The 23,255-nt window shown below is 46.1% G+C and overlaps 1 protein-coding gene across 3 annotated transcripts in view; it reads right to left on the bottom strand.

Annotated features, from left to right (window-relative positions):
- Positions 1-18,998, bottom strand: part of CNOT10 (CCR4-NOT transcription complex subunit 10) — a 60,476-nt gene extending 41,478 nt beyond the window's left edge. For 2 of the 3 annotated variants that reach the window (XM_055136132.1, XM_055136133.1), the window contains exons 1-4: positions 18,676-18,998; positions 7,108-7,202; positions 4,336-4,497; positions 2,072-2,222 (exon numbers count right to left, since the gene is read on the bottom strand). In XM_055136132.1, coding sequence (XP_054992107.1) covers positions 2,072-2,222; positions 4,336-4,497; positions 7,108-7,202; positions 18,676-18,697 — 430 coding nt within the window. In that variant the 5' untranslated portion in view covers positions 18,698-18,998. The remainder of the gene's footprint in view (positions 1-2,071; positions 2,223-4,335; positions 4,498-7,107; positions 7,203-18,675) is intronic. The other variant, XM_004603851.3, reaches the window with a different exon arrangement.
- Between the last annotated feature and the right edge of the window lie 4,257 nt (positions 18,999-23,255).

Below are 23,255 nucleotides of genomic sequence, written 5' to 3'. Positions count from 1 at the left end.
TGCATTATCCTCAGGTCTCGGACAGTACTTTCTCAGTGAGTACAATGTGTGGGGAACCAAGTAGTAATGCTGGAAACAAAACAAAACAACGCAAAACAAAAACCATCCCAAACCTCAAATCATGTTCTTCTTTTACTTTGGTTCTTTTTGGGCCATACCCAGGGGTGTTTGGAGCTTACTCCTGGCTCTGTGCTCAGGGATTACTCCTGGAGGGGGCTGCAGGACCATATGGGGTACCAAGGATCAAACCCAGGTTGGCTGTGTGCAAGGCAAGCACCCTACTCCCTGTACTATTGCTCTGCTGCTGCCCCATTATTTTCTATTTTAAAAATTTATTTTTGGGGCTGGAGAGATAGCACAGCGGGTAGGGCGTTTGCCTTGCACGCGGCCGACCCGGGTTCGAATCCCAGCATCCCATATGGTCCCCTGAGCATGACCAGGGGTAATTCCTGAGTGCAAAGCCAGGAGTAACCCCTGTGCATTGCCAGGTGTGACCCAAAAAGAAAAAAAAATTATTATTATTATTATTTTTTTTTGCTTTTTGGGTCATACCCAGCAATGCACAGGGGTTACTCCTGGTTCTACACTCAGGAATTACCCCTGGCGGTGCTCAGGGGACCATATGGGATGCTGGGATTCGAACCTGGGTCAGCCTGGGTTGGCCGCGTGCAAGGCAAGCGCCCTACCCGCTGTGCTATTGCTCCAGCCCCCCCCAAAAAAATTATTTTTATTTAATTTTTTAATTTTCATAAAGTTGTTTATATTAATGGATTACATTCGTATTTTGACACCACCCCACCACCATTACACCTTCCCACCACCATTATTTTGAATTTTCTTTCTATCACTCAAGCCTGCGGAAAAGGCATATGCTAGATAATTTATTATTTTGTACTGCTTGTTATGAATAGCATAAGATGTCGCGTAGCAGCTTTTGTGGTCACATGCTCCTGGAATTCTAAAATTTTGGATAATTTGGATCTAGAGAAGCGAGCGGCTCAGTTCCAAAATTCTTTTGTGTGTCTCTGGATCACGGCTCTTTTTTCTTTTTTTTTTTGCTTTCTGGGTCACACCTGGCGACGCACAGGGGACACTCCTGGCTCTGCACTCAGGAATTACCCCTGGTGGTGCTCAGGGGACCATACGGGATGCTGGGAATCGAACATGGGTTGGCCACGTGCAAGGCAAATGCCCTACCCGCTGTGCTATCGCTCTAGCTCCTCTGGATCACAGCTCTTAAGGAGCTTAAGTAATGTCATCTTAGGGTCATGAACTGCTTCCAGCTGCTATTTGATTAACGGCCATGGTCTAGTAAAAGGGGACCTGACAGCCCTTGCTGAAGTACCACAGAAGCCACCACAGCCCAGCACTGCCACCTGTCCTGTGGTGGCTGTGCTAGAATGCATGCATGTACACGAACATCAGGAACCTGCATGTGCGAAAGGCATCCAGAACCTGCGTGTGCGGAGGCATCAGGAGCTTCTGTGTGCATGGACATTAGGAACTTGCACATACACAGATATCAGGAACCTACATGTACACAGACCTCAGGAACCTGCGTGTGTGCAGGCATCAAGAACCATGCCTTACACACAGCCGACCTGGGCTTGATCGTTGGTACTCCATATGGTCTGAAGCCCCTTCCAGGAATGATCCCTGAGCACAGAGCCAGGAGTAATCCCCAAGTAATGCCTTGCATCCCATATAGTCCCTGAACACAGCCAAGAGTGATTTCTGAGTGCAGAACCAGGGGCTGGGGGTGTGATCCCAAAACTAAATTGGGGCACAGAGAGGGGCTAACAGAAAAGTGAATTCACATAAAAGTGATCCAATTTACATATTTACTAACCCCATAGAAATTTTCTGAGAATGCTTTTGTTCTTTCTTTAAATAATAACAGGCAATTTTCCGGCTTGAGCTATGTGAAAAAAGGTACTTCAAGTTCTGCCTCTGGCATCAAATTCAGGGTTCATTCCCAGACTGGGAGATGAGGAGTAGGCTCTGGGAATCCCTTGCAGGCCTTTTACAATATGAGGAGTTAGAGAAACTTCTGACTTGACAGATTACATACCAAAAGGTTCTATGAATTGATAAAGTTTTTCACCAACTGATATCGCTTCTGTATATTGCCGCAGGTGATAAAGAATGACTGCTTGATTGTAATACAACATGCTGTTTTCAACATCATCTAACCCATCCATTTCTTCAACAGCTGAGTGGACCTATAAAATAATCAAAGGGATAATGCTCTAACAATAGTAAGGAAATAAAGAACAAAAGTCAAAGAATGCTTAAATAAACAAAAATCATCAGACCAGCAGTTCTGCTCTACATTGCCTTATACTTTCAAGAGATTGGGTCTTTTTTTTTTTTTTTTGCTTTTTGGGTCACACCTGGTGATGCACAGGGGTTACTCCTGGCTCTGCACTCAGGAATTACTCCTGGCGGTGCTCAGGGGACCATATGGGATGCTGGGATTTGAACCCGGGTTGGCCGCGTGCAAGGCAAACACCCTACCCGCTGTGCTATCGCTCCAGCCCCCAAGAGATTGGGTCTTAATCGCTCACATACTAAATATTACTTCACAATTACCTCTGTAATAACTCGTGTTATGTAAAACCTGTATTTTGATGAGATCTACTTAAGTACCGAGTACAAGGCAAAATGATTCTCTTCCTTGCATTGTGAAGATACCTTCAGTTATTTTTTTTCAGTGCTGGGGATTGAACTCAGTCTCATTTGTGTAAGACACACTGAGCTACATATCTCTGGCTGCTAACTCCCATGTTTTATCTGCCAACATCAATGAGCTGGATTTTTACTTTCTAACTTATTAGACTATTTTCTCTTGCCCCTAGAAGTGACTTCGGAAGAGTAAGTGAGTTGTCTTGTACATAATACAGAGCAGGTCTTACTCCAAGTTTGTTACTGGACCCTCTTGGACATCAAAGGTCTAACTGTGATATGAGCAATATTGCTCTTAGGATGAGACAAGTAAAAAGGTGGGCCTAAAACTACAAAACAAAACAAAACAAAAAAAACCCTCCAAAATCAGATTTGGGGCTGGAGTGATAGTACGGACCTGGCTCTGGTTCTGCTATATACCCGGCATCCTATATCGTCCCCCAAGCACTGCCAGGAATGATTCCTGAGTGCAGAGCCAGGAGGAACCCCTGAGCATCACCAGGTGTGGCCCCCAAACAAAAGACAAAACAAACAAACAAAAAATTAGATTATCTTCCACTTAATGGACTAATCAGGTCATGATCCAAAGTGCCAAAATACATTACTTATTTGGGGCCACACCTGGCAGTTCTCAGGAGTCACTCCCAGCAGTGGTACTTGGGGGCCAAGCAGTATCAGGGATCAAACCTAGGAGTCCCACATGGCAAACATGCTGAGATTCCAGTACTGTGGGCCATCTTCCAGGTCCTAACCGTTTAACATTTTAATGATGAAATCTTAACAGTTCTAACAGTGATCTTAGCACCTAAGCTTCTCCATATTTACATAAGCATCTATGCCTTGATTTTCAGATCTGCAAAATAAGACAAGTTATAACTACTTCATAGGCTTTCTTGTGTTTTTATAACTCTAAAACTCATTCAATTTTTTTTTTCTTTTTGGGTCACACCCGGCGATGCACAGGGGTTACTCATCGGGGGACCATATGGGATGCTGGGAATCGAACCCGGGTTGGCCGCATGCAAGGCAAACGCCCTACCCACTGTGCTATCGCTCCAGCCCCAAAACTCACTCAAGTTTGGTACATTTTATCTATCCTGTTCAAGGTAAAAACTTGACAGAAAATAAAACCATACAATCTACCTTTTATTCCCTGGAACAATAGTTTGTCTGTTTTTTGGGCTTTTTGGGTCACACTTGGCGATGTTCAGGAGTTACTCCTGGCTCTACACTCAGGAATTACTTCTGACAGTGCTTGTGGGACCATATGGGATACCAGGAATAGAACCCAGGTCTGCCAAGTGCAAGACAAATGCCCTACACTCTGTACTATCACTTGGGCCCTGAAATAATAGTTTTATACTGTATCACTGTCATCCCATTGTTTGTCGATTTACTCGAGCGGGCACCAGTAATGTCTCTTACACTCAGCCCTGAGATCTTAACAGCCTCTCTTTACTCGTCTTTCCCAACGATTGGAGGCTCTTTCAGGGTCAGGGGATTAAGACCAATTATACAAGCAATATTATCAACAAATGTCTCACATAAATACCGTGCTATTAATTTCACATATTAAGTCATGTTGTTTCTTAACTATTGCTATTTCTCAATTCAAAAATATTTTTGTAGATGAATTCACTTGTGTATCACCTGATTCTTCAGCTGGTTAAGTGTTTGTCTCAAATTATCTGTTGTTGTTTGGTTACTTTTAAAAAACTCAGCTACTGCTGTATTCAATATTATTTTATAATCATCTTTGTTTATATCTTGCAGGCAGGCAAGGTGCTGTAGACAGGCATCGTAATTTCCAGCCTAAAACAAAACATATTCACAAATAATATTACATGTTGGCTCAAAGAACTAGACATTCATTCCTAAATATAATTCACTCATTCACTTTAATTTAAAATTTAATTAAATTATTTTTGTTTTGGGGTCATACTCGGCAGTGCTCAGATATTACTCCTGATTCAAGAATCTCTCTTGGAAGACTCAAGGGACCATATAGGATTCTGGGGATCAAACCAGGGCCGGCTGTTTGGAAGGCAAGCACCCTACCTGCTATACTATCTCTCCAGCCTCTAATTATTTAAAGACTTTTTTTGAGTCACCATAATTACAGTTATATCATTATTCATGATCGAGTTTCAGGAGTATAATGTTCCAACACCAATTCCTTGATCAATGAGTGTCCACTTCCCTCCACTGATAACCCCCACTGAAAAATTATTTTAGAAAACAGGCAATCCCCTATTATGCTAAAATTACTAGATGAAGGAATATTCATGTCAATTAATAAACCACAGGGCCAGAGAACATTTGAAAGGGCGGAGCGCAAACTTTGCAAGAAGGCCTGAGCTAGCTTCCTTCCTTTCCTTCCTTCCTTCCTTCCTTCCTTCCTTCCTTCCTTCCTTCCTTCCTTCCTCCCTTCCTTCCTCCCTCCCTCCCTCCCTCCCTCCCTCCCTCCCTCCCTCCCTCCCTCCCTCCCTCCTTCCTTCCTTCCTTCCTTCCTATCTATTTAGGGGGAGTGGGGTGTGGTTCACACTTGGTGTTGCTTAGGCATTAGTGGTAACTTTTGGCTCTGAACTCAGGATTTACTTGCGGGACCATATGGTATGCCAGAGATCAAACCTGGGTCTGCTGCATGCCAAGACAAATGCCCTCCATGCTGTACTCACTCTGGCCCTAGGAAGCCTGAGCTTGACCTTCTGGTATCATACAGTCTCCTAAATTAAGAGCCAGGAGTAGCACAACAATGCTGCTGGGTGTGGTCCTCAAACAAATAAAAACAAAAACCACAATGAAATGGTGATTTGTCACACATTTTAATAAAACTGGGAGGAAAAGAAATCATGGATATTTATTTCCTGAAATTTATGCTGATACATGCTTAAATAATGACAGAGATATATAACATTGATATCTGTATATGTAAAATAGTTAATATCACTTGGAGAGATATATATTGGTCTATCTTTTTGTATTTGACATATGGTAATTCACTTTGTTGTCAGAGTTAAATAGCCAAGCTGAGAAAGGTAATTAATTACTCCAAATATAAATTTCTAGTAAATTACACTTTTTTGTTTTTGGGCCACACCTGGCAGTGCTCAGGGTTTACTCCTGGCTCTGCGCTCAGGGATCACTCTCGGAGGGGCACCATATGTGGTGCTGGGGATCGAACCAGGGTTGGGTAGGTGCAAGGCAAGTGACTACTCACCTGTATTATAGTAAATATACTTTAAATACAAAGCATCAACATTTTTTTTCTATGCAACCTAATAAGGTCTCCCTTCATATTGTTTAAAGCCAGAAATGTTAGAAAAATTTTTTGTTTTACTTTTATTTTAGTTGCTTTTTTAAAAAATGCATTTTCTTTATTATTTATTTATTTTGCTTTTTTGGTCACACCTGGCTCTGCACTCAGAGGAGTTACTTCTGGCAGTGCTCAGGGGACCATATGGGATGCCAGGGATTGAACCTGGGTTGGACACATGCAAGGCAAATGTCCTACCTATTCTGGTCCCTATTTTAGTTGCTTTTTGTCTTTGGACCACTCCTGGTGGTGCTCAGGGGACTTTGTGCTGTGGGAAATGAACAAGGGTTAGCTGCTTACAAAGGCATTTCCTGAACTGCTATGCTTTCTCTTTTGCCCTGAAGAAAGAAAGTTTTATTTAGGAAATATGAGAGAAGAGAAAATCCTGTGAAGAAAAAATATAATGCAATCCAAGACAGGATATATGGAAGACTCCAGAACGGAGTGCCAAACGGATATTTTTTATTTCTTCACACATGAGGTATGCATGTGCTCTACCACTTAGTCACTTTCCTGGTGCTGTCTTTCATCACATTTCAATGCTAAAATGTTATTTTTCATTTGTCTCCAGAGGCGTTCCCAGTTGTGCTAGGGGTCACCAGGGTTCCAGGGTCAAATCCTGGGGCTCATACAGGCCAGACATTCTCTTCAGCCCTTTGAGCTCTCTTTCTGGTCCCCTCTAAAACACTATTTTTATGTGGGCAGGGGTGGTGGGATAGTTTGGGTCGCACTTGGTGCTCAGGGCTTACTCCTGGCTCAGTTGGGGTGGGGGTTTCTTATGGGGTGACAGGGATTAAATCCGAATTGGTCATGTGCCAGACAAGTGCCTTACCCATTGTACTATATCTCTGGCCCCCAAAACTACAGATTTGTTTTTCTGTCACACCCTTCAATACTTAGGGGTTACTCCTGGATGTGCACACAGCAATCATTTCTGACAGTGCTCAGGGGGTCATACGGGGTGGAGGGATTGAACCCAGGTCAGCCATGAGCAAGTCAAGCATGCTACCTGCTGTTCTCTCTTTCCAGTCCTGAAAATATGGATTTATGACAAGAAAATACTTGCCAGAAGTTAAGAATGGAGATGGAGAGAAACCATTTCTTACCGTGAATGCTTGGAAAGCATTGGTGGACAACTCCTTTTCTTGATCAGTGATCCCAGAAGACTGACCTGCCCCTTCATGTTTCTCTGCTCCCTGATCTGCAGATATACAAATTTTACTGTTGTTTAGAAAGGAGTAAGCTGTACAGAGAATGTGTCATTTTCCCTAACAAAGTTGCCAAAGATCGAACTCTCAACTATAAAGAATAATTAGGGGCTGGAGCGATAGCACAGCGGGTAGGGCATTTGCCTTGCATGTTGCCGACCCGGGTTCGATTCCCAGCATCCCATATGGTCACCTGAGCACCGCCAGGAGTGATTCCTGAGTGCATGAGCCAGGAGTAATCCCTGTGCATCGCTGGGTGTGACTCAGAAACCAAAAAAAAAATATATATATATATATATATATATATATATATTAGGTCTCTCTCCCAGCACCGTACTAAGAATATACAACAATTTTTGTCAGGTCTGCAGACACAAGATTTTAAATCCATGTATAATATACCTTTAAAAAATTTATATTCCAGTTGCATCACAGTAACACTTAACAATTGGAAAAATACACTGTTAAGAGCTCAGTTAATTTCCAGGCAAAGAATGCTTTTATAGAAAGCAGCAGAAATCTAAAGTCAGAGATGAACTCCAAAATACCTTCTTTAAGGGCTAGGAATGTAACTCACTCACAGAACACTGACCTTGTGTGAGGCCCTGGGTTTGATGCCTAGCTCTGCTAAACCAAAATAAAATGCTTCCATCGACCAGGTTCAAGTGGGTGGCGTGCATGCTTGACATACTGAAGCCCTGCATACGATCCCTGGTGCCACTCGGTCCCTGAGCACTACAGGGTGTGGCCTCACACACCAGAAATTCTTCCTCAACATACAGTGCCCATATACATTCTTTTAACTTCTTTGGGTCACATTTTGCAGTGCCCAGGGGATTACTCCCAACTCTTTGTTTAGAGGACCATGTGGTATCAAGGAACAAACTCTGGTCTCCCACAGGCCAAGCATGTGCTCAATCTGTTAAGCTATCTCTCTAGTCCCTTTCTTTTTTTGTGTGGGTAGAGGCAGTGTCAGGCATTGAACTCAATTCAACAAGTGCTTACAATTTGTTTAATCTTTCAAGGAAAGTAATCTACCATTTAGCTATAATCCCAGCTTCCTTTTTTTTGTGTGTGGTGGGATGAGGGTGCTCACACTCAGCAGTGCTCGGGCTTACTCCTGGCTGTGCTCAGGGATCACTCCTGATGGGGCTGGGGTGGGGGGGAGCATATGGGGTCCTGGGGATCCAACCCATGTCGGCTACTTTGAGGTAAGTACCCTACCTGCTATACTACTGCTCCAGCTCTCTTAAAACATTTTTAGTCTATATTTTTTATTTTTGGGCCAACACCCGATGGTGCTCAGGGGTCACTCCTGGCAGTTCTGAGGGACCCTATAACAAAGAGTCCACCACAGGCAAAGTAGGCACCTGCACCTGTACTACCTCTCTGGGCCCTGACTTTGAGTGAGATCATGCACTTATCTTTCTCCTTCTGATGTATTCTACTTAACATGACACCGCCTAGTTTCAAGTTGTAAATTTCTTTTCTTATAAGCAAACTCCAACTAATATTCCATTGTGAACATACAGCACCATTTCCCCCACTCATTTGCTGTTGGGCACTTAGCTAGCTATTTCAACATCGTGGCTATTGCAGTGGCACTGCTATGAACACAGGGTGTACACTTATCTTTTATTTTACTTTATTTAGCCTTTTGGGTCACACCCAGTGTTCAGGGGTTACTCCTGGCTCTGCTCTTAGGAATTCCTCCTGGGAGTGCTCAGGGAACCATGGGATGCCAAGGCTCAAACCCTGGCCAGCTGCATACAAGGTAAGTGCCCTCCCCGCTGTACTATTGCTCTGTCCCATGCACATATATTTCAATGAGCAATTCTGTGTTCATGCCAACAGATGCCAACGAGCAGAATAACTGGATCACAAAGGAGTTTTAGTTTCAATTTTATTTTGAGGGAGGGACACAGCTGGTGGTACTCAGGGGATACTCCCAGCTCTGTACCTGGGGATGGAACGAAGGCCTCCCACATGCACAGCAAGTGCTCAGACCTATGCGTTCTCTCCAGTCTTTCAACTGCTCCCCAAGATTTAAAGTTCCTGTCCCACAATTTTGATTTGGGATTCTATTTTGAAAATAATAGAATCCCAAAATAAGCCTGAAATTTTCAGCTCAATTAAGTCAAAATGTTTCTTTCCTTTCAGTAAGTAAGCATCATCACCACTCTCCAAACTGTGACCACAATCTCATATCTTCTTGTTCATGGTAGAATTTTCTAGAACAAGCCTAAAATACATGGTAGATGATGAGGGTAGAGGGAAAGGGACAGAGACAGAGGGGTAGGTGCTTATACAAACATTTCCTTTATTTTCTTCTAGGGATCTGCTGCCTTGAAGTCAAAGTAAGACAAAAGCCTTACTCACAAAACCATACCCTGGAGACATGCTTATTTCTCATACATTTCATACCTTCATATAAATTACATAACAGCATCTACAAAATATTTAGAAGAGTTAAAAACATAGTTCCCATTCTACACACAGGACAAAGGAGACATGCAGAATTGTCATTCTTTTAAGTGGGTAGGACACTTGCCTTGCATGCTTCAGACCCTCGTTCGATCCCCAGAATCCCATATGGTCCTCCAGGCACCGCCAGGTGTAATTCCTGAGTGCAGAGCCAGGAGTAACCCTGAGCACCGATGGATCTGGCCCAGAATAAAAAAAAAAAAAAAGAAAAGAAAGAAAAGAAAGAAAGAAAGAAAAAGAAAAAGAAAAGGAGTAATAAAATAAAGTATGAAAAGTAAAATTAGGCTTAGGATGTGGCACAGCCATAGAATACTTGGCTTGTGTGTGGGGGAGGGGGCCGGTGAGATGGTTGGAGGGACAGGACAGTGGACAGGTGCTTCAAGTCTTGCAAGCAGGCAAGCCAGGCTTGATCCTCGGCCCCAGTGGGTGTGGCCCAACAACCCTCACTCCAAAAAAGAATCTAAAATTAAAGTTAGAGCCAGAGGTGCAGACCTTGTACGCATGGGTGCCAGCTTGATACTCTGATACCACATGTGGTGTGGGGGATTCAACTGGGGTTGGCTGCATGCAAGGCAAGTGCCTTCATTCCTCTGCTCTCTCTTTCTGGTCCCTAGTTAGGGGTTTTATTTTTTATTATTATTTTAATTTAAAACGTTTTTAGCTCACACCTGGTTGTGTTCAGGGTTTATTTCTGGCTTTGCTCAGGGATCACTCATGGTGGGCTGGAGAGACCATATGGGATGTTAGGAATAGAACCTGGATCAGCTGCTTGAAAGGCAAACACCTTCCTTGCTGTATTCTTTCTCTGGACCCGACATCAGAGTTTATTCCAGAGGCATTCTACCTCCACTTCCCTTCTCTTCACAGGAAAAGCAAGAGAGATTTGGATCCCTTATCTTCTCCAGAAGCAGCTAGACATTAATTTTACTACAGACAATGCTACTGCTAACAATAATAAAGATCAGGCGTTTAATTATATGTGACCCCTTGCACTAAGGACTTTATATAAACGATCCTTGACCTACAATGTGATCAAATGTTAGTGTCACTTCATGGCACTAACCATATGAAAACTGTGGTTTAGAAAGGCTAACTCGCCCAGGGTGACCCTAGAAGTGAAGGTGAGTTTTAAACTTAAAGCTCTAGTCTTCCCACTTGGTCAAACTGCCTCCTAAGAAGCCAGTCCTTAGCTCCTCTGTTCAAAGTCAGTGAAGGTGTGGATCAGGGTTGAGCTAAGAGTGTCTTCCTGGGATTCGGTTTTACAAATCTGTCTTACAATAGCTCCCTTCCACTCCTCATGCATCCCAAGTCCCTTCCCAGGACACAGGCAGAGCAACCGCACTTCCATGACTTTACCAAGAGCTGTCTGGATAAAAAGAGTTCTCTTATCCTGCACCGTCTGCTGGCCTCTTCACCAGGGCAGCCTCACCACCAGTGTCCTTCACCGCCTTCCTTAAATAGACACTTATTGAAAGACTAGACATGTTTGATAACACAGAAATAAAGTTTGATCTTAGCATTAAGTGTAAATCAAATAATACAACAGGGCCAGAGGGACAGCTCAATAGACCAGAATGCATGCTTTCTAGGCATGGGTCTCGGTTCATCTCCAGCGCCCCAGGGTAACCTGAGGCCTGCCGTAAGTCCTGAGGACAGAGACAGGACCAATCCCTGAGAATTCACGGGTGTGGCCCCAAACTAAAATAAATATGGTCATCAGCAATCAGGGCTAAAGAGTTTTCTTCTCGGAACACCAAGTAAAGGGTTCTAGGAGGACCAGCTCGGGATGGGAGATGCAGGCTGAAAGTAGACTATAGACAGAACATGATGGCCACTTAATACCTCTATTGGAAACCACAACACCCAAAAGGAGAGAGAGCAAAAGGGAATGCCCTGCCACAGAGTCGGGGTGGGGTGGGGAGGACGGGGGTGGGGGGGATGGTGGGAGGGATGCTGGGACCACTGGTGGTGGAAAATGGGCACTGGTGGAGGAATGGGTACTCAACCATTGATGACTGAAACACAAGTACGAAAGTTTGTAAGTCTGTAACTGTACCTCATGGCGATTCACTAATAAAAAAAATAAATAAAAAATAAAGAGTTTTCTTCTCTTTTACACCTGGCTCTGCACTCAGGGATCACTGTTGGTGATGCTTGGAGGACCATATGGGATGCCAGGGATAGAACACAGGTCAGCAGAGCAAGGCCAGTGCCCTACCTGCTTACTATCTCTTGGGCTCCCGGGATAAAGATTTCTAATAACAACCAGCCACAGGTGGAGTGTGGAGAAACTCTTTTGGGTGTGTGTGAACTGGAAAGTAACGGTGCTACCTAGGTACGTAGCCTTTGACCAGGCATCCCACCTTTGGGCATCTGTGCTACTCCTTCACATTAGCAAGCACACAGGGAGCACTATTTACAACAATGACTGTCGAGAACTGAAGCATCATCACCATGGAGTTTCATACAACTAAATTTCCTCTTCTGTAAACATATAATAGGTATACAAATGATTTATGGAATTTCGGAAAATGTACAGAATAAAATCTACGTGTATATACACTAGTGGTTTCTTCTAGGGAGTGGGAAAGAGGAAGGGGAGATCTTAGTTTCCTTCACAGTCCTATTAAGACTGTTATGGTGAACAAGGATTTTTTTTGGGGGGGAGGGTGGATGGATGCAGAGATTTGGGGCCATACCTGGCAATGCTCTGGGAATCAGGGAGGGCTAGGAATCTGGGTGTGGTCATGTTCAACGAAGTTCCTGGACTGTATCTTTGGTCCCAACATAGATTTTTTTCCCCTAGGTTTTATTTTTAAATAACTACTGAAATGGAAACTAACACAGTTTTAAGAAGTTATAAACGTTTCAAGAGTCTAAAGCCAGCAAAACACATAAGGGGGATTGCAGATAACAATAACCTATGGGTGCATGCGGTAAAAATTCAATAAACCATGTGTATATTCTGATCTGGGCATTTTTTGAAAACGGCCTAGAAGCTAATTTCCAGGAGCATTTAGAGAATCAATCCCCACAGACTTGACCTTGGCTAGTCCTGGTCAGGCACATATCAGACTTTAGCACCAACTCCCAGCTTCCCTGTCTCAGAAGACAACATTGTAACAAGATGTGCCAATGACATAAGTCCCCTCTACAGTTCTGTCTCTTCCCATCCACTCAACTCTTTGCTTGAAGCTGCTAAATTTTTAGTGTTCCCATCTTTTTTTTTTCCCAGAACTTTTCCAGATTCTTGCCATTATATGTATACATGTATACATATGTTTTGCTTTTTGGGTCACACTCAGCAATGCTCAGGGGTTACTCCCGGCTTTGCACTCAGGAATTACTCCTGGTGGTGCTTGGGGGACCATATGGGATGCTAGGGATTGAACTCGGGTCAGCTGTGTGCAAGGCAAAAATGCCCTACCTGCTGTATTATTGCTCCAGCCTGCCATTTTATGATTTAAAAATACATTTTGGGGCTGGAGCAATAGCACAGCAGGTAGGCCGTTTGCCTTGCATGCGGCCAATCTGGTTTCGATTCCCAGCATCCCATATGGTCCCCCGATGACCGCCAGGAGTAATTCCTGAGTGCATGAACCAGGTACTCCAGTAACCCCTTGTGCATTACCGGGTGAGACCCAAAAAGTAAAACAAAACAGAACAAAATCCCCACACTTCTACTTCTATATTTTAAATATACAAATTAATCACTTAGTATGACCTGATTAAGGATTAGCTCCTTAGCTCACGTGAAACCTCTATAGAGGGTATACTTTTTTAACTTTTTTGGTTTTCGAATCACACCCAACATTGTTCAGGGCTGACCCCTGGCTCTGCACTCAGTAATTACTCCTGGTAGTGCTCTGAGGACAAGCTGGGATGCCGAGGATCGAATCTGGGTAGGCCGCATGTAAGGCAAGTGCCCTTCCTGCCGTATTTTCTTGGGACAGGGCTAACAATTCTAATAAACCCTCATACCATGGAACCTTTTTTTGGGTAGGTCGGGTCTCAGCTTCCATACTAGACATTTCAGAGTTGCACTCAATAGTACTTTATGTGTTAACGAATTGTTCTTTCAGCTAAATTCCATTATTCAAGATAAAACTTCGAGAATAATACATTTCAGGATAGCTTTTTCTGGTAGGGGTGGGGGACACACACCTGTAGTGCTCAGGGCTTATTCCTGGCAAGCTTGGAGAGCTATACGGGGTGCCAGGGATCAAACCTAGGTCTGCCATGAGCAAGGCAAGTCCCCTATTATCACTAAAGCCCCCAGGGTTAAAATCATTAATTTTAATGATTATCTTTGCATTTTCAAATTTCCTGTAAGAACTCGGTATTATTTTGGATCGGTTTAAAAACTATTATCTTCTGTAATGGGTGATTTCTTACCAGAGAGAGTCTGTATATAATTCCACAATGTGTCTTTATTTGTCCAAAAGCAATCCCCATTGCCAACTGAAACGGGGTAAGACCGTTCATCCAGAAGCTTCACTTTCCTCCGACCCTGGCCCAGTGCACCTGGCTGACTTCCTAGGCGGACAGAGTTCTTCGGTGCACAAGCCTTGACGCTCTTTAAGCCAATAGGTTTCATTTCTAACCAGACTACTGCCTGAGGTCTGAGCTAAGTAGAGAAGAAACACACCTGCGTTTTCAAAACTGCTAAGAATCAGTTAACTGAAAGTACAGGCACATTCCAATACAGAATGTTAACAACGGAAATCTGATTGGAGGAGGTTTTTACAGCCAAGCTATTACTATTCAATATATCTAACTCCACTGATGCTCAAGAAATGTCTTCTTTTTTTCTTTTTTCTTTTTTCTTTTTTGGGTCATACCTGGCGATGCTCAGGGGTTGCTCCTGGCTCTGTACTCAGGAATCACTCCTGACAGTGCTCAGGGGACCATATGGGATGCTGGGAATCGAAACCGGGTCGGCCGCATGCAAGGCAAACACCCTACCCGCTGTGCTATTGCTCCAGCCCCAAGAAATGTCTTTTTTAAGGGGGAAAAAGAAGGGGGGAAATGTTAAGGCATATGAAAAGCTACTACTACATGCAAAAAATACTGATGATGCCTCTGTGAGTGAAGTTTAAAAAAAAGATGTTATTTTGGGGGCCAGAGTGATAGTACAGTGGGTAGAGCATTGCACATGACTGAACTGGGTTTGATCCCAGGCATCCCATATGGTCCCCTGATCACAGAAAGGAGTAATTTCTTTCTTTCTTTTTTTTTTTTGCAAGGAGTAATTTCTGAGCGGAGAGCCAGGAGTATGCCTGAGAAATCACCAGATGTGGCCCAGAAACAAAAACAAAAATCAAACCAGATAGTACAGCAGGTAGGGCACAGCAGACCTGCACTCAGGAATTACTCGAGACTCTTACCCCTTTATATTTTAAAACCACACTCTATGCTTATAATACACAAATCAATTACTTAATATGACCTGATTACAGATTAGCTTAATGGTCAAGTACGGTCCCCCAAGGCTGCCAGGAATGATCCCTGGGTGAAAAGCTAGGAGTAAGCGCTGAGCATCACCAGGTGTGGTTCAAAACACTTAAAAAAAAAGCCTTTCTTTGGAAGTACAATTTCCATTTTATATTTTATTTCCCCCTACAGGAGTTTGTCTTCAGTCCTTACAGTCTTGGTTTTGGTGGGGTCTTGGGGCAGAACCTGCAGGCCTAACCCTGGGTAGGAGTACTGGTCCTGCCGGCTTCACCAGCACCGTGAATCCCTTACCACCTTGCTGTGAATGGCACACGCACAGGAATGTGACTTGACTACAGTCTGGCTTTGGGGAAGACGACATAGATTACTACCACAGCTGAGGAGCAGTCACTTTCTTTTATTATATTTTTGTTTGAGGTATTATAGTTTACTAGTGAAATCCTTTTATAGTTGCAAAGCTACTACATCAATTCTTCCACTGGAAGGTACTAAGACTTAAGATATTATCCACTTGCCCACCGCACCCTCCCCCATGCAAAGCACTTCCCAAGGTCATAAAAATTCCAAGCAGTACAGCTAGGATGAACTTAGGCCGTCTGAGGTCCACATACCTATCACTTTCTCAGTTCTCTATTACATACAGCAGATAACATTAGGCACCGGTGCAATCCACCAGTGGCGAACCATTAGTAGAACCAATCCAAACTTTCACGGCTTGCAAGGCCTGCCTGACAAAAGCTGGGCCTTGCTGCAACTCTCGTCACATTGCCTTTGCTACTATGCTTTTAGCATGTACCTATGCTCCTACTGGCCACACCCTTACAAAGCTGTTCATGATTAGGTATCAGTCATAGTGTTCCAACACCCATCCCTCCATCAGTGTACATTTCCCAGCACCAGTGTCCCCAGTTTCCCTCCCATCACCCCCCACCCTGCCTTTATGGCAGGAGCTTTTTTTTTTTTTTAAATCTTCTCTCTTTCTCCCTTTTGGGCATTGTGGTTTACAATACAGATGCTGAAAGGTTATCAGAAATATCCCTTTACCTACTTTAATTTGTTTGTTGTTCCTCTCACCTGGCTTATTCTTTCACCTGACTAGCTCTTTATCCTTTAGGTCTCCATCAAAAGGTTAGTTATGAGAATCCCACATTTCTCACTTATCCCATCTCCTGACCCGTTTTTCTCTTCTTCACAATATTCATCTCTACTCGAAATCATATTATCTTATGTGTTTGTCTTTTGGGCTGGAGCGATAGCACAGCGGGTAGGGCATTTGCCTTGCACGCAGCCAACCTGGGTTCGATTCCTCCATCCCTCTCGGAGAGCCTGGCAAGCTACTGAGAGTATCCTGCCTGCACAGCAGAGCCTGGTAAACTACCCGGGGCCTATTTGATATGCCAAAAACAGTTAACAATAAGCCTCACAATGGAGTCGTTACTGGTGCCCCCTTGAGCAAATAGATGAACAATGGGACAGTGCAACAGTGCAGTTTGTCTTTCAAATGCTACACAAGTCCCATCTGGGAGATGGAGGGAGAGGTGAAGGGGGGTGTTGAAAGAGAGAGAGAGGGAGAGAGTTCACAGCTTAGCAGAGCACTCTTTCGTTGGATATCTACTGACTCAATGATCACAACAGTAACTGGTCTAAGCCAGCCGCTAAGTTTTCAGCCATGCTTCACTTAACTCTACTCACTACAACAATGTGACCTGGTCACTTGCTGTTTTAAATCCTTTCATGGGCTTCTCCCTCTTCCTACATAAAGAACACACATAAAAAACCCTGCAATTTTGAAGGAGCTCAGAGCATCTCAGCTGAACTGCAAGATCCTTCCCTTTTTTCCTTTTTGGGCCACACCCAGCAGTGCCGGGCGCTCAGGGATTATTCCTGGTGATGCTCAGGGGACCGCACGCGTTCCTGGGCATCAAACTGAGGTGGATGTGTGCAAGGCAAACGACTTAACCATGTACTCGCTCTCTGGCCCACTAAGCTAATCTTGAGTAAGAGTTCATGAGATAACTAGAAAAAAAGGTCATTAGCATTCAGAAGCCCAAAAGAACACCAGATTTTGTGAGAGAATTTCTGGCGGGAATACAGAAATTGCTGTGAACAGATGAGTCTTGGAAGTAAAGCAAGGAATGAGGATTTGATGCACAAAGACCTTGGAACATCTGCTGGCAGGGAAAGGGTATGATTCCACTAGCCTTTATAGAATCAACGGAAAGGCAGTGAGAAGAATGAACTGGACAGGAAGAACGCCCATTCAGTGTTGCTGCTGTGTGGGCGGGGCGTCGGGAGGTGGGGAGGATGCGATAGTACAGGGGTGAAGGTGCTCGCCTGGCACAGCGTTAGGATCTCTGCCCAGGAGGGCCTCCGGCACGCCGGGGCCGCCCCATCACGGGCTGGCCTGACACTCCTTCCACACTTGACGCCCCACTGCTAGGTTCTTGCCCAAACAAGAGCCCCAGTGACAGCAGCAGCTCGTCAAAGCCAGGGAGCGTATGGAACTGGTTTCTTCCACATCTCAGGCTACCGCGGCCACTCCGGTCTTTGGGGACCACTGCATGGGTGAGCAGAAGGCTGGAAGTCCGGGCTCGCGACACCCCGAAGGTGAAACCCCAGCTTGGTATATACCGGGGGGCAGGTGAGCAACAACGGTGAACCCGGGGAGGGGACGCTTCCCTTCCAAGAACGACGTCGCTCCCCTCGCCCAAGGCGCGCCTGGAGCCCTCTCCTGACCCGCCGCTAACCCACTGCGTGGAGCTGACCCGTCCACGTCACTCGGTGCGGGCGGCAGCCCCCGCAGAGCGCGGCCCTGGCCTGTCTCGGCCCCAGGGACAGACGAGCTGCACCGGCCCCCTTTCCCGAGACGTTCTGAAGTGTGTGTGTGTTGGGGGGGGGGGGGTGTCTGCCTGCTTAGCAGACGCAACGCTTTCAGCTGCCCTGGGCCCAGGACCGCGCGCGTGGCTCGCTTCGATTCCCGAGTCCGGCAGCCGGCCACGGCGGGCAGGACCTGCAGCACAGGAAACCTCTGCACGCCTTCCTTCCGAAACAACAACCAGGGGTGCCCAGCACTGACACCTTCCACGCTCGGGCACCACTCCGAGTCTCCTGCTGCGGGCCCACCAGGACGCCGCAGAGCACACGGGCATCTCGCAGGAAGCCTGCGCCGGGCCGCCCGGGAGAAGAGCAGGCGAGACCCCGCAAGTTCCCGCGACTGCGAAGGTTCAGCGGGCCGCGGGGGAAAAGCTACCCGGGAGGCGCCGAGCAAAAGCCGCCGTCCCGGGGAGTGCAGTAATCAGACCCCGCGGCGGGGGCCCGAACGGCCCGGACGCGTCCGATCCCCGCTGGGGGAGAGGGGGGCGCCACGGGGAACTCTGCGCGCCCGGAGAAGTCCCGGGAGCGGCCCCACGGAGGCGAGCGCTGTTCCGGCGCGCGGGGCGACGGCGCGGGGCAGGGCCCGCCGAGGGAAACGCCGGGCCCGAGCCCGAGCGCGCCTGCGGCCCCGGCTCGCGAGCCGCGCGCGCTCACCTGCAGGCTTGTCTGCAGCCATCTTCCCACCGCGGCTCGGGGTCCTCCCAGAGGACGGCGTGGTTCCGCTCCGGTGGCGCGGGGCTGCGGACGACGGCGGGCTGCCCACCCTGCCCGCGGGCCCCTGGGTTCCGGCCTGCGGAGTGGGCAGACGGCGGGCTGAGGAAGTGACGAAGGCGAATTCCCGTTGTCTAGCAACCGCGGCAGCCGCGTCCGCGCCGGGGAGGAGCTATCACCTTCCTGCCGTACAAGGTTTCCGCCCCGACGCAGCGGCCCCAGTCTCATGACTTCCGGGGGCCGTGGCCGCCGTGGGAACTGCGGCAGGCCCCGCCTCACGCCCGCGCCTTCTCGACGCCCCGCCCCCTGAGGCGTCCCTTAGAGCCCCGCCTCCTGCCGGTATTTCCCCCAAACCCCGCCCCCTGAGACGTCCCCTCAGCCGTGAAGCGCCCCGCCTCCTGCCGGCGTCCTCTCCAAGCCCAGCCCCTTGGGGGGCGTCCCCTTAGAGCCCCGCCTCCTGCCGGCATCTTCCTGTCGCGCCTCGCCTCCCGCGGGCGTCTTCTCGACGCCCCGGCCCCCTGAGGCATCCCCTCCACGCCCCGCCCTCCGAGGCGTCACCCTTCGCGCCCCGCCCCATACAGGCGCCTCCGAGCCCCGCCTCCTGAGGCGTCCCCTTCAAGCCCCGCCCCCTTCTGGGATTCTCCCCCTCCATGCCCCGCCCCCTGCTGGTGTCCTTTTCACGCCCCGCCCCTACCGGCGCCTCCTCCATGCCCCGCCCCCTAAGGCGACCCCTCGGCTCTCTGTCCCCGACTGGCGAGCGCTTGCTTGCTTGCTCCCTGCACTTCTTGCGCTAGCTCGTTTTTTTTTTTTTTTTGGGGGGGGGAAGCGGCGGAAGGAGTGGGGGCGCAGATCATGTCTATGGTACACTGTTCGTTTTTTGCTCATGCTGATTAAGTTACCTAGTGTTAGAGTACTTGTCCTTCATTTCACGGATAATCGCGGGAACTAAACCTTATGTTTTCTTGCTAAGCTTTGAGCCTTACACTGGGTCTGTTCTCTGTCGTTAATTTCTCACAATTCTGGTGCGGGTACCCATTTCAAAACAACCGTTTTAGAGTGGTTATAGATCTACAGGAATGTCACAGACTACAAAGTTTCTCCATACTCACCTTGTCTCCCCTGTGGTGAATGACTTAAGTAATTAAGTTAGCATGCTACACCTGTGCATCTAAGAAACCACCTTGATTGATTTCTATTACTATTAATTACTATTATTACTAGCAATACTAATATAACCAGCAATTATGGAATAAATATTAATAGTTAATATGATTGAAACTTATGAAATTACATGATCTATAAATTACAATTTATGATAATAATGGACAATGCAGTTATACATTATAGCATTATTACTATTACTGTTAATTACTACTACCACTTTATTTGGATTTCACCAGTGTTCCCAACCACCTCCTTTTTTCCCTCCTCCTACTTACTTATTTGATTTTTTTAAATTTGGGGCCATACCCAGTGGTGTACAGGGCTTACTTCTGGTTCTGCAGTCAAGAATCACTCTTGGTGGACTTAGGGATTATATATGATGGTGAGACAGAACCCTGGTTAGACCCTTTCCTTAACCCTTGATCTATCTCTCTGTCCTGTCCCTCAAATGTTCTTAGGATTAAATCATCAGCCTTAATCTTTGGTACACTTCCTTGTAAGTGAAATAAGTTCCTTTGGGAAAGAGTAAGGGCTATCTGCTGTTCAGCTGTTTCTTCTCAGAACAAAATCTTTTAAGTTCTAACTGTAGCTGGGACTGGGATCCATGATGCTCTTGTTTTAGAAATTAAACACTTAGTGGTGAGTAGACAGTACTCTGGTCTTACCTTTTCTGTGCTGGCATGGAAGAGCAAGTAGAGCCCTCGGTTTTTCAATCTCTCTCATAACCAAAGAAAAGTGTCAGTGTCATGAATAGGGGAGGGACAGAAGATTTCCTGCTTCTTATTAGTTCGCAGGAACTTAGGCTCAGTTGCCTGTGATAGGGATGGTGTGACATCTGCTGATGACCCTAGGAAGATGGCCTTCAGTCTGGAGCTGAGAGGCAGCCTATAAACTTTTTCCCCCCTACTCTTCTTCTTCTAAGACAGACAGACAGACACAGACATACTTGTTGTTGTGTTTGTTTTTGCTCTGTTCTTGGGTCTAGCTCCTGACAGAGCTCAGAGGACCACATGGTACTGGGAACTAAACCCAGGCCTCCAGCATGTGCTTTAGTCTTTTGAGCCATCTCCCTGGTCCCGAGCCTTACATTCTTACATTCTTGTCTGGACTATTCTTTTTTTTGCTTTTTGGGTCACACCCAGCGATGCACAGGGGTTACTCCTGGCTCTGCACTCAGGAATCACCCCTGGCGGTGCTCAGGGGACCATATGGGATGCTGGGATTTGAACCTGGGTTGGCTGCAGTGCAAGGCAAGCGCCCTACCCGCTGTGCTATTCCTCCAGCCCCTTCTCTGGACTATTCTTGAGAGTTTATCTTGCTGAAATGGGAGTAGGGAAAAAAAATGCAGGAATCTCAGCTCACATTTGCAAGAGCAGACCCAGGTTTCATCCCTGGAACCACCTATGGTCCCCAGACGACTACTTGGAGTGAAGCCTGAGGACAGAGCCAGAAATAAACCCTGAACCAACCACTCCCCTCCCCCCCAAAAAATCCAAAAAAATGTTCTTATCAGTTCACTAATGAATGGTTCATGCTATCCTCATGCATTCTTGTTTGAAGGGACCACCTGTCCTTGGCGTTTGCATTATAACTCTATTTCTGTGGCATACTGATTCTGGAACTTCAGAGTATGTTTTTATTATAACTTCTTTTTTAAAAGGCTTCTAAAATCTCAGGGCTAGGACGAATGGAGATGTCACTGAGACCGCTTGAGAAATTTGACAATCAACGGGATGATGATAATGATGATTAAAAAAAATTTTTTTTTTTTTTTGCTTTTTGGGTCACACCCAGTGATGCACAGGGATTACTCCAGCCCCAGATGATGATGATTTTTTTTAAAAAAATTAGCATCTGTTGAGGAAGCTCAGGGTGGCCCTGGAGAGATCGTACAGAGTTTTCTTGCATCCAGCCAACCCTGGTTTTATTCCCAGCACTACATATGGTCCTCTGAGTATCATCAGATGTGCTCTCTTTTTTTTTTTTAAATTCTTTTATTAATTCACCATGTGGAAAGTTACAAAGCGTTCAGGTTAAAGTCTCAGTTATACAATGCTCAAACACCCATCCCATCACCAGTCAGATGTGCTCTCTTAACAGAGCCAGGAGTAAGTCTTGGAACACCACTAGGTGTTATTCTCCAAAACCTAAACAATGAAAAAAAAAATTTTTTTTAAAGAGAAGCACAATGTGGCAAATCAAAGTTCATCCCAAGACTACAAGAGAACAAGAAGTTCAGGGGGTAGAGTGATATTACAGAGGGAAGGGCATTTGTCTTGTACACTGCCAACCTGGATTCAGTCCCCTGCACCCCATATGATCCCTCTGTGCCCCACCAGGAGTGATCCCTGAGAGCAGAGCCAGGAATAAGCCCTGAATAGTGCCAGGTGTGGCCCAAAACAACAACAAATGAAGTTCATTACTCACAGGTTATTTTTGTTATTTCTGTTCTTTTTGGACCATACCCAGCTGTTCCTAGAGCTTAGTTCTGGCTCTGTGCTTAGGGGTCACTTCCTATCAGGACACAGGGACCGTAAGGGGTGCTTGGGGACCAGACCTATCTTGGCTGCATGCAAGGCAAGCTCCTTACCTGCTGTACTGTCTCTCCAGCCTCCAGCCAGCTCACAGGTCTTGAAGGATGTCTCAAGAGGCCACACCAGTAGGTGAAAGACCGAAGGCACAGAGAGAGCCCTGAGCTACAAGCTTTTGCTAGAGTCTGTGGATAGATTGCTTTGGGGCTCTTGGGCTAAGGCCAGGTTGGTTAATGAAGCAAATAAGAATGGGGCTTTGCTAATCTTCACAGGGCCTTGTCTTAACAGGTATGCAAGAGGAAGATTTTGGGAGGCATGTTTTCTTGGTACTTGTTGCTCACAAGGACTATTTGGGAAGCCAAACCAGCAACTTGGTTTTTCTGTTATCCAGGGCATGCAAGTGCATGAAGGGCTAGTCAGTATAAGGCATAAGCATAAGGCTTTGCCCATTGATTTCCACAATCAAGGATGCATCTTTCTCCAACATCTCATCATATTAAACATCAGAACTGGGCCTGGTTGGATGGGTGTTGAGATATTATATGATGGAAACCCCATTATGAACAACTTTCTGTGTATCTCACAGTGTTTAATTTAAAAATAAAAAAAGAAAACAGCCTTGGAAACAGCTTCCATAGTCTGTGATTCTCTGCACACCTACATCTTTTTTTAATTTTTATTTTTTAATTGAGTCACCATGAGATGCATAGTTACAAAGCTGTTCATGATCAGGTTTCGGTCACACAGTGATCCAACACCCATCCCTCCACCAGTGTCCATTTCCCACCACCAATGACTCCAGTTTCCCTCCCACCACCACCCACACTT

Source organism: Sorex araneus, chromosome 4 (genome assembly GCF_027595985.1).
Source record: "Sorex araneus isolate mSorAra2 chromosome 4, mSorAra2.pri, whole genome shotgun sequence".
NCBI classification, from domain to species: domain Eukaryota; kingdom Metazoa; phylum Chordata; class Mammalia; order Eulipotyphla; family Soricidae; genus Sorex; species Sorex araneus.
This window is presented reverse-complemented; position numbering and strand designations above follow the sequence as displayed.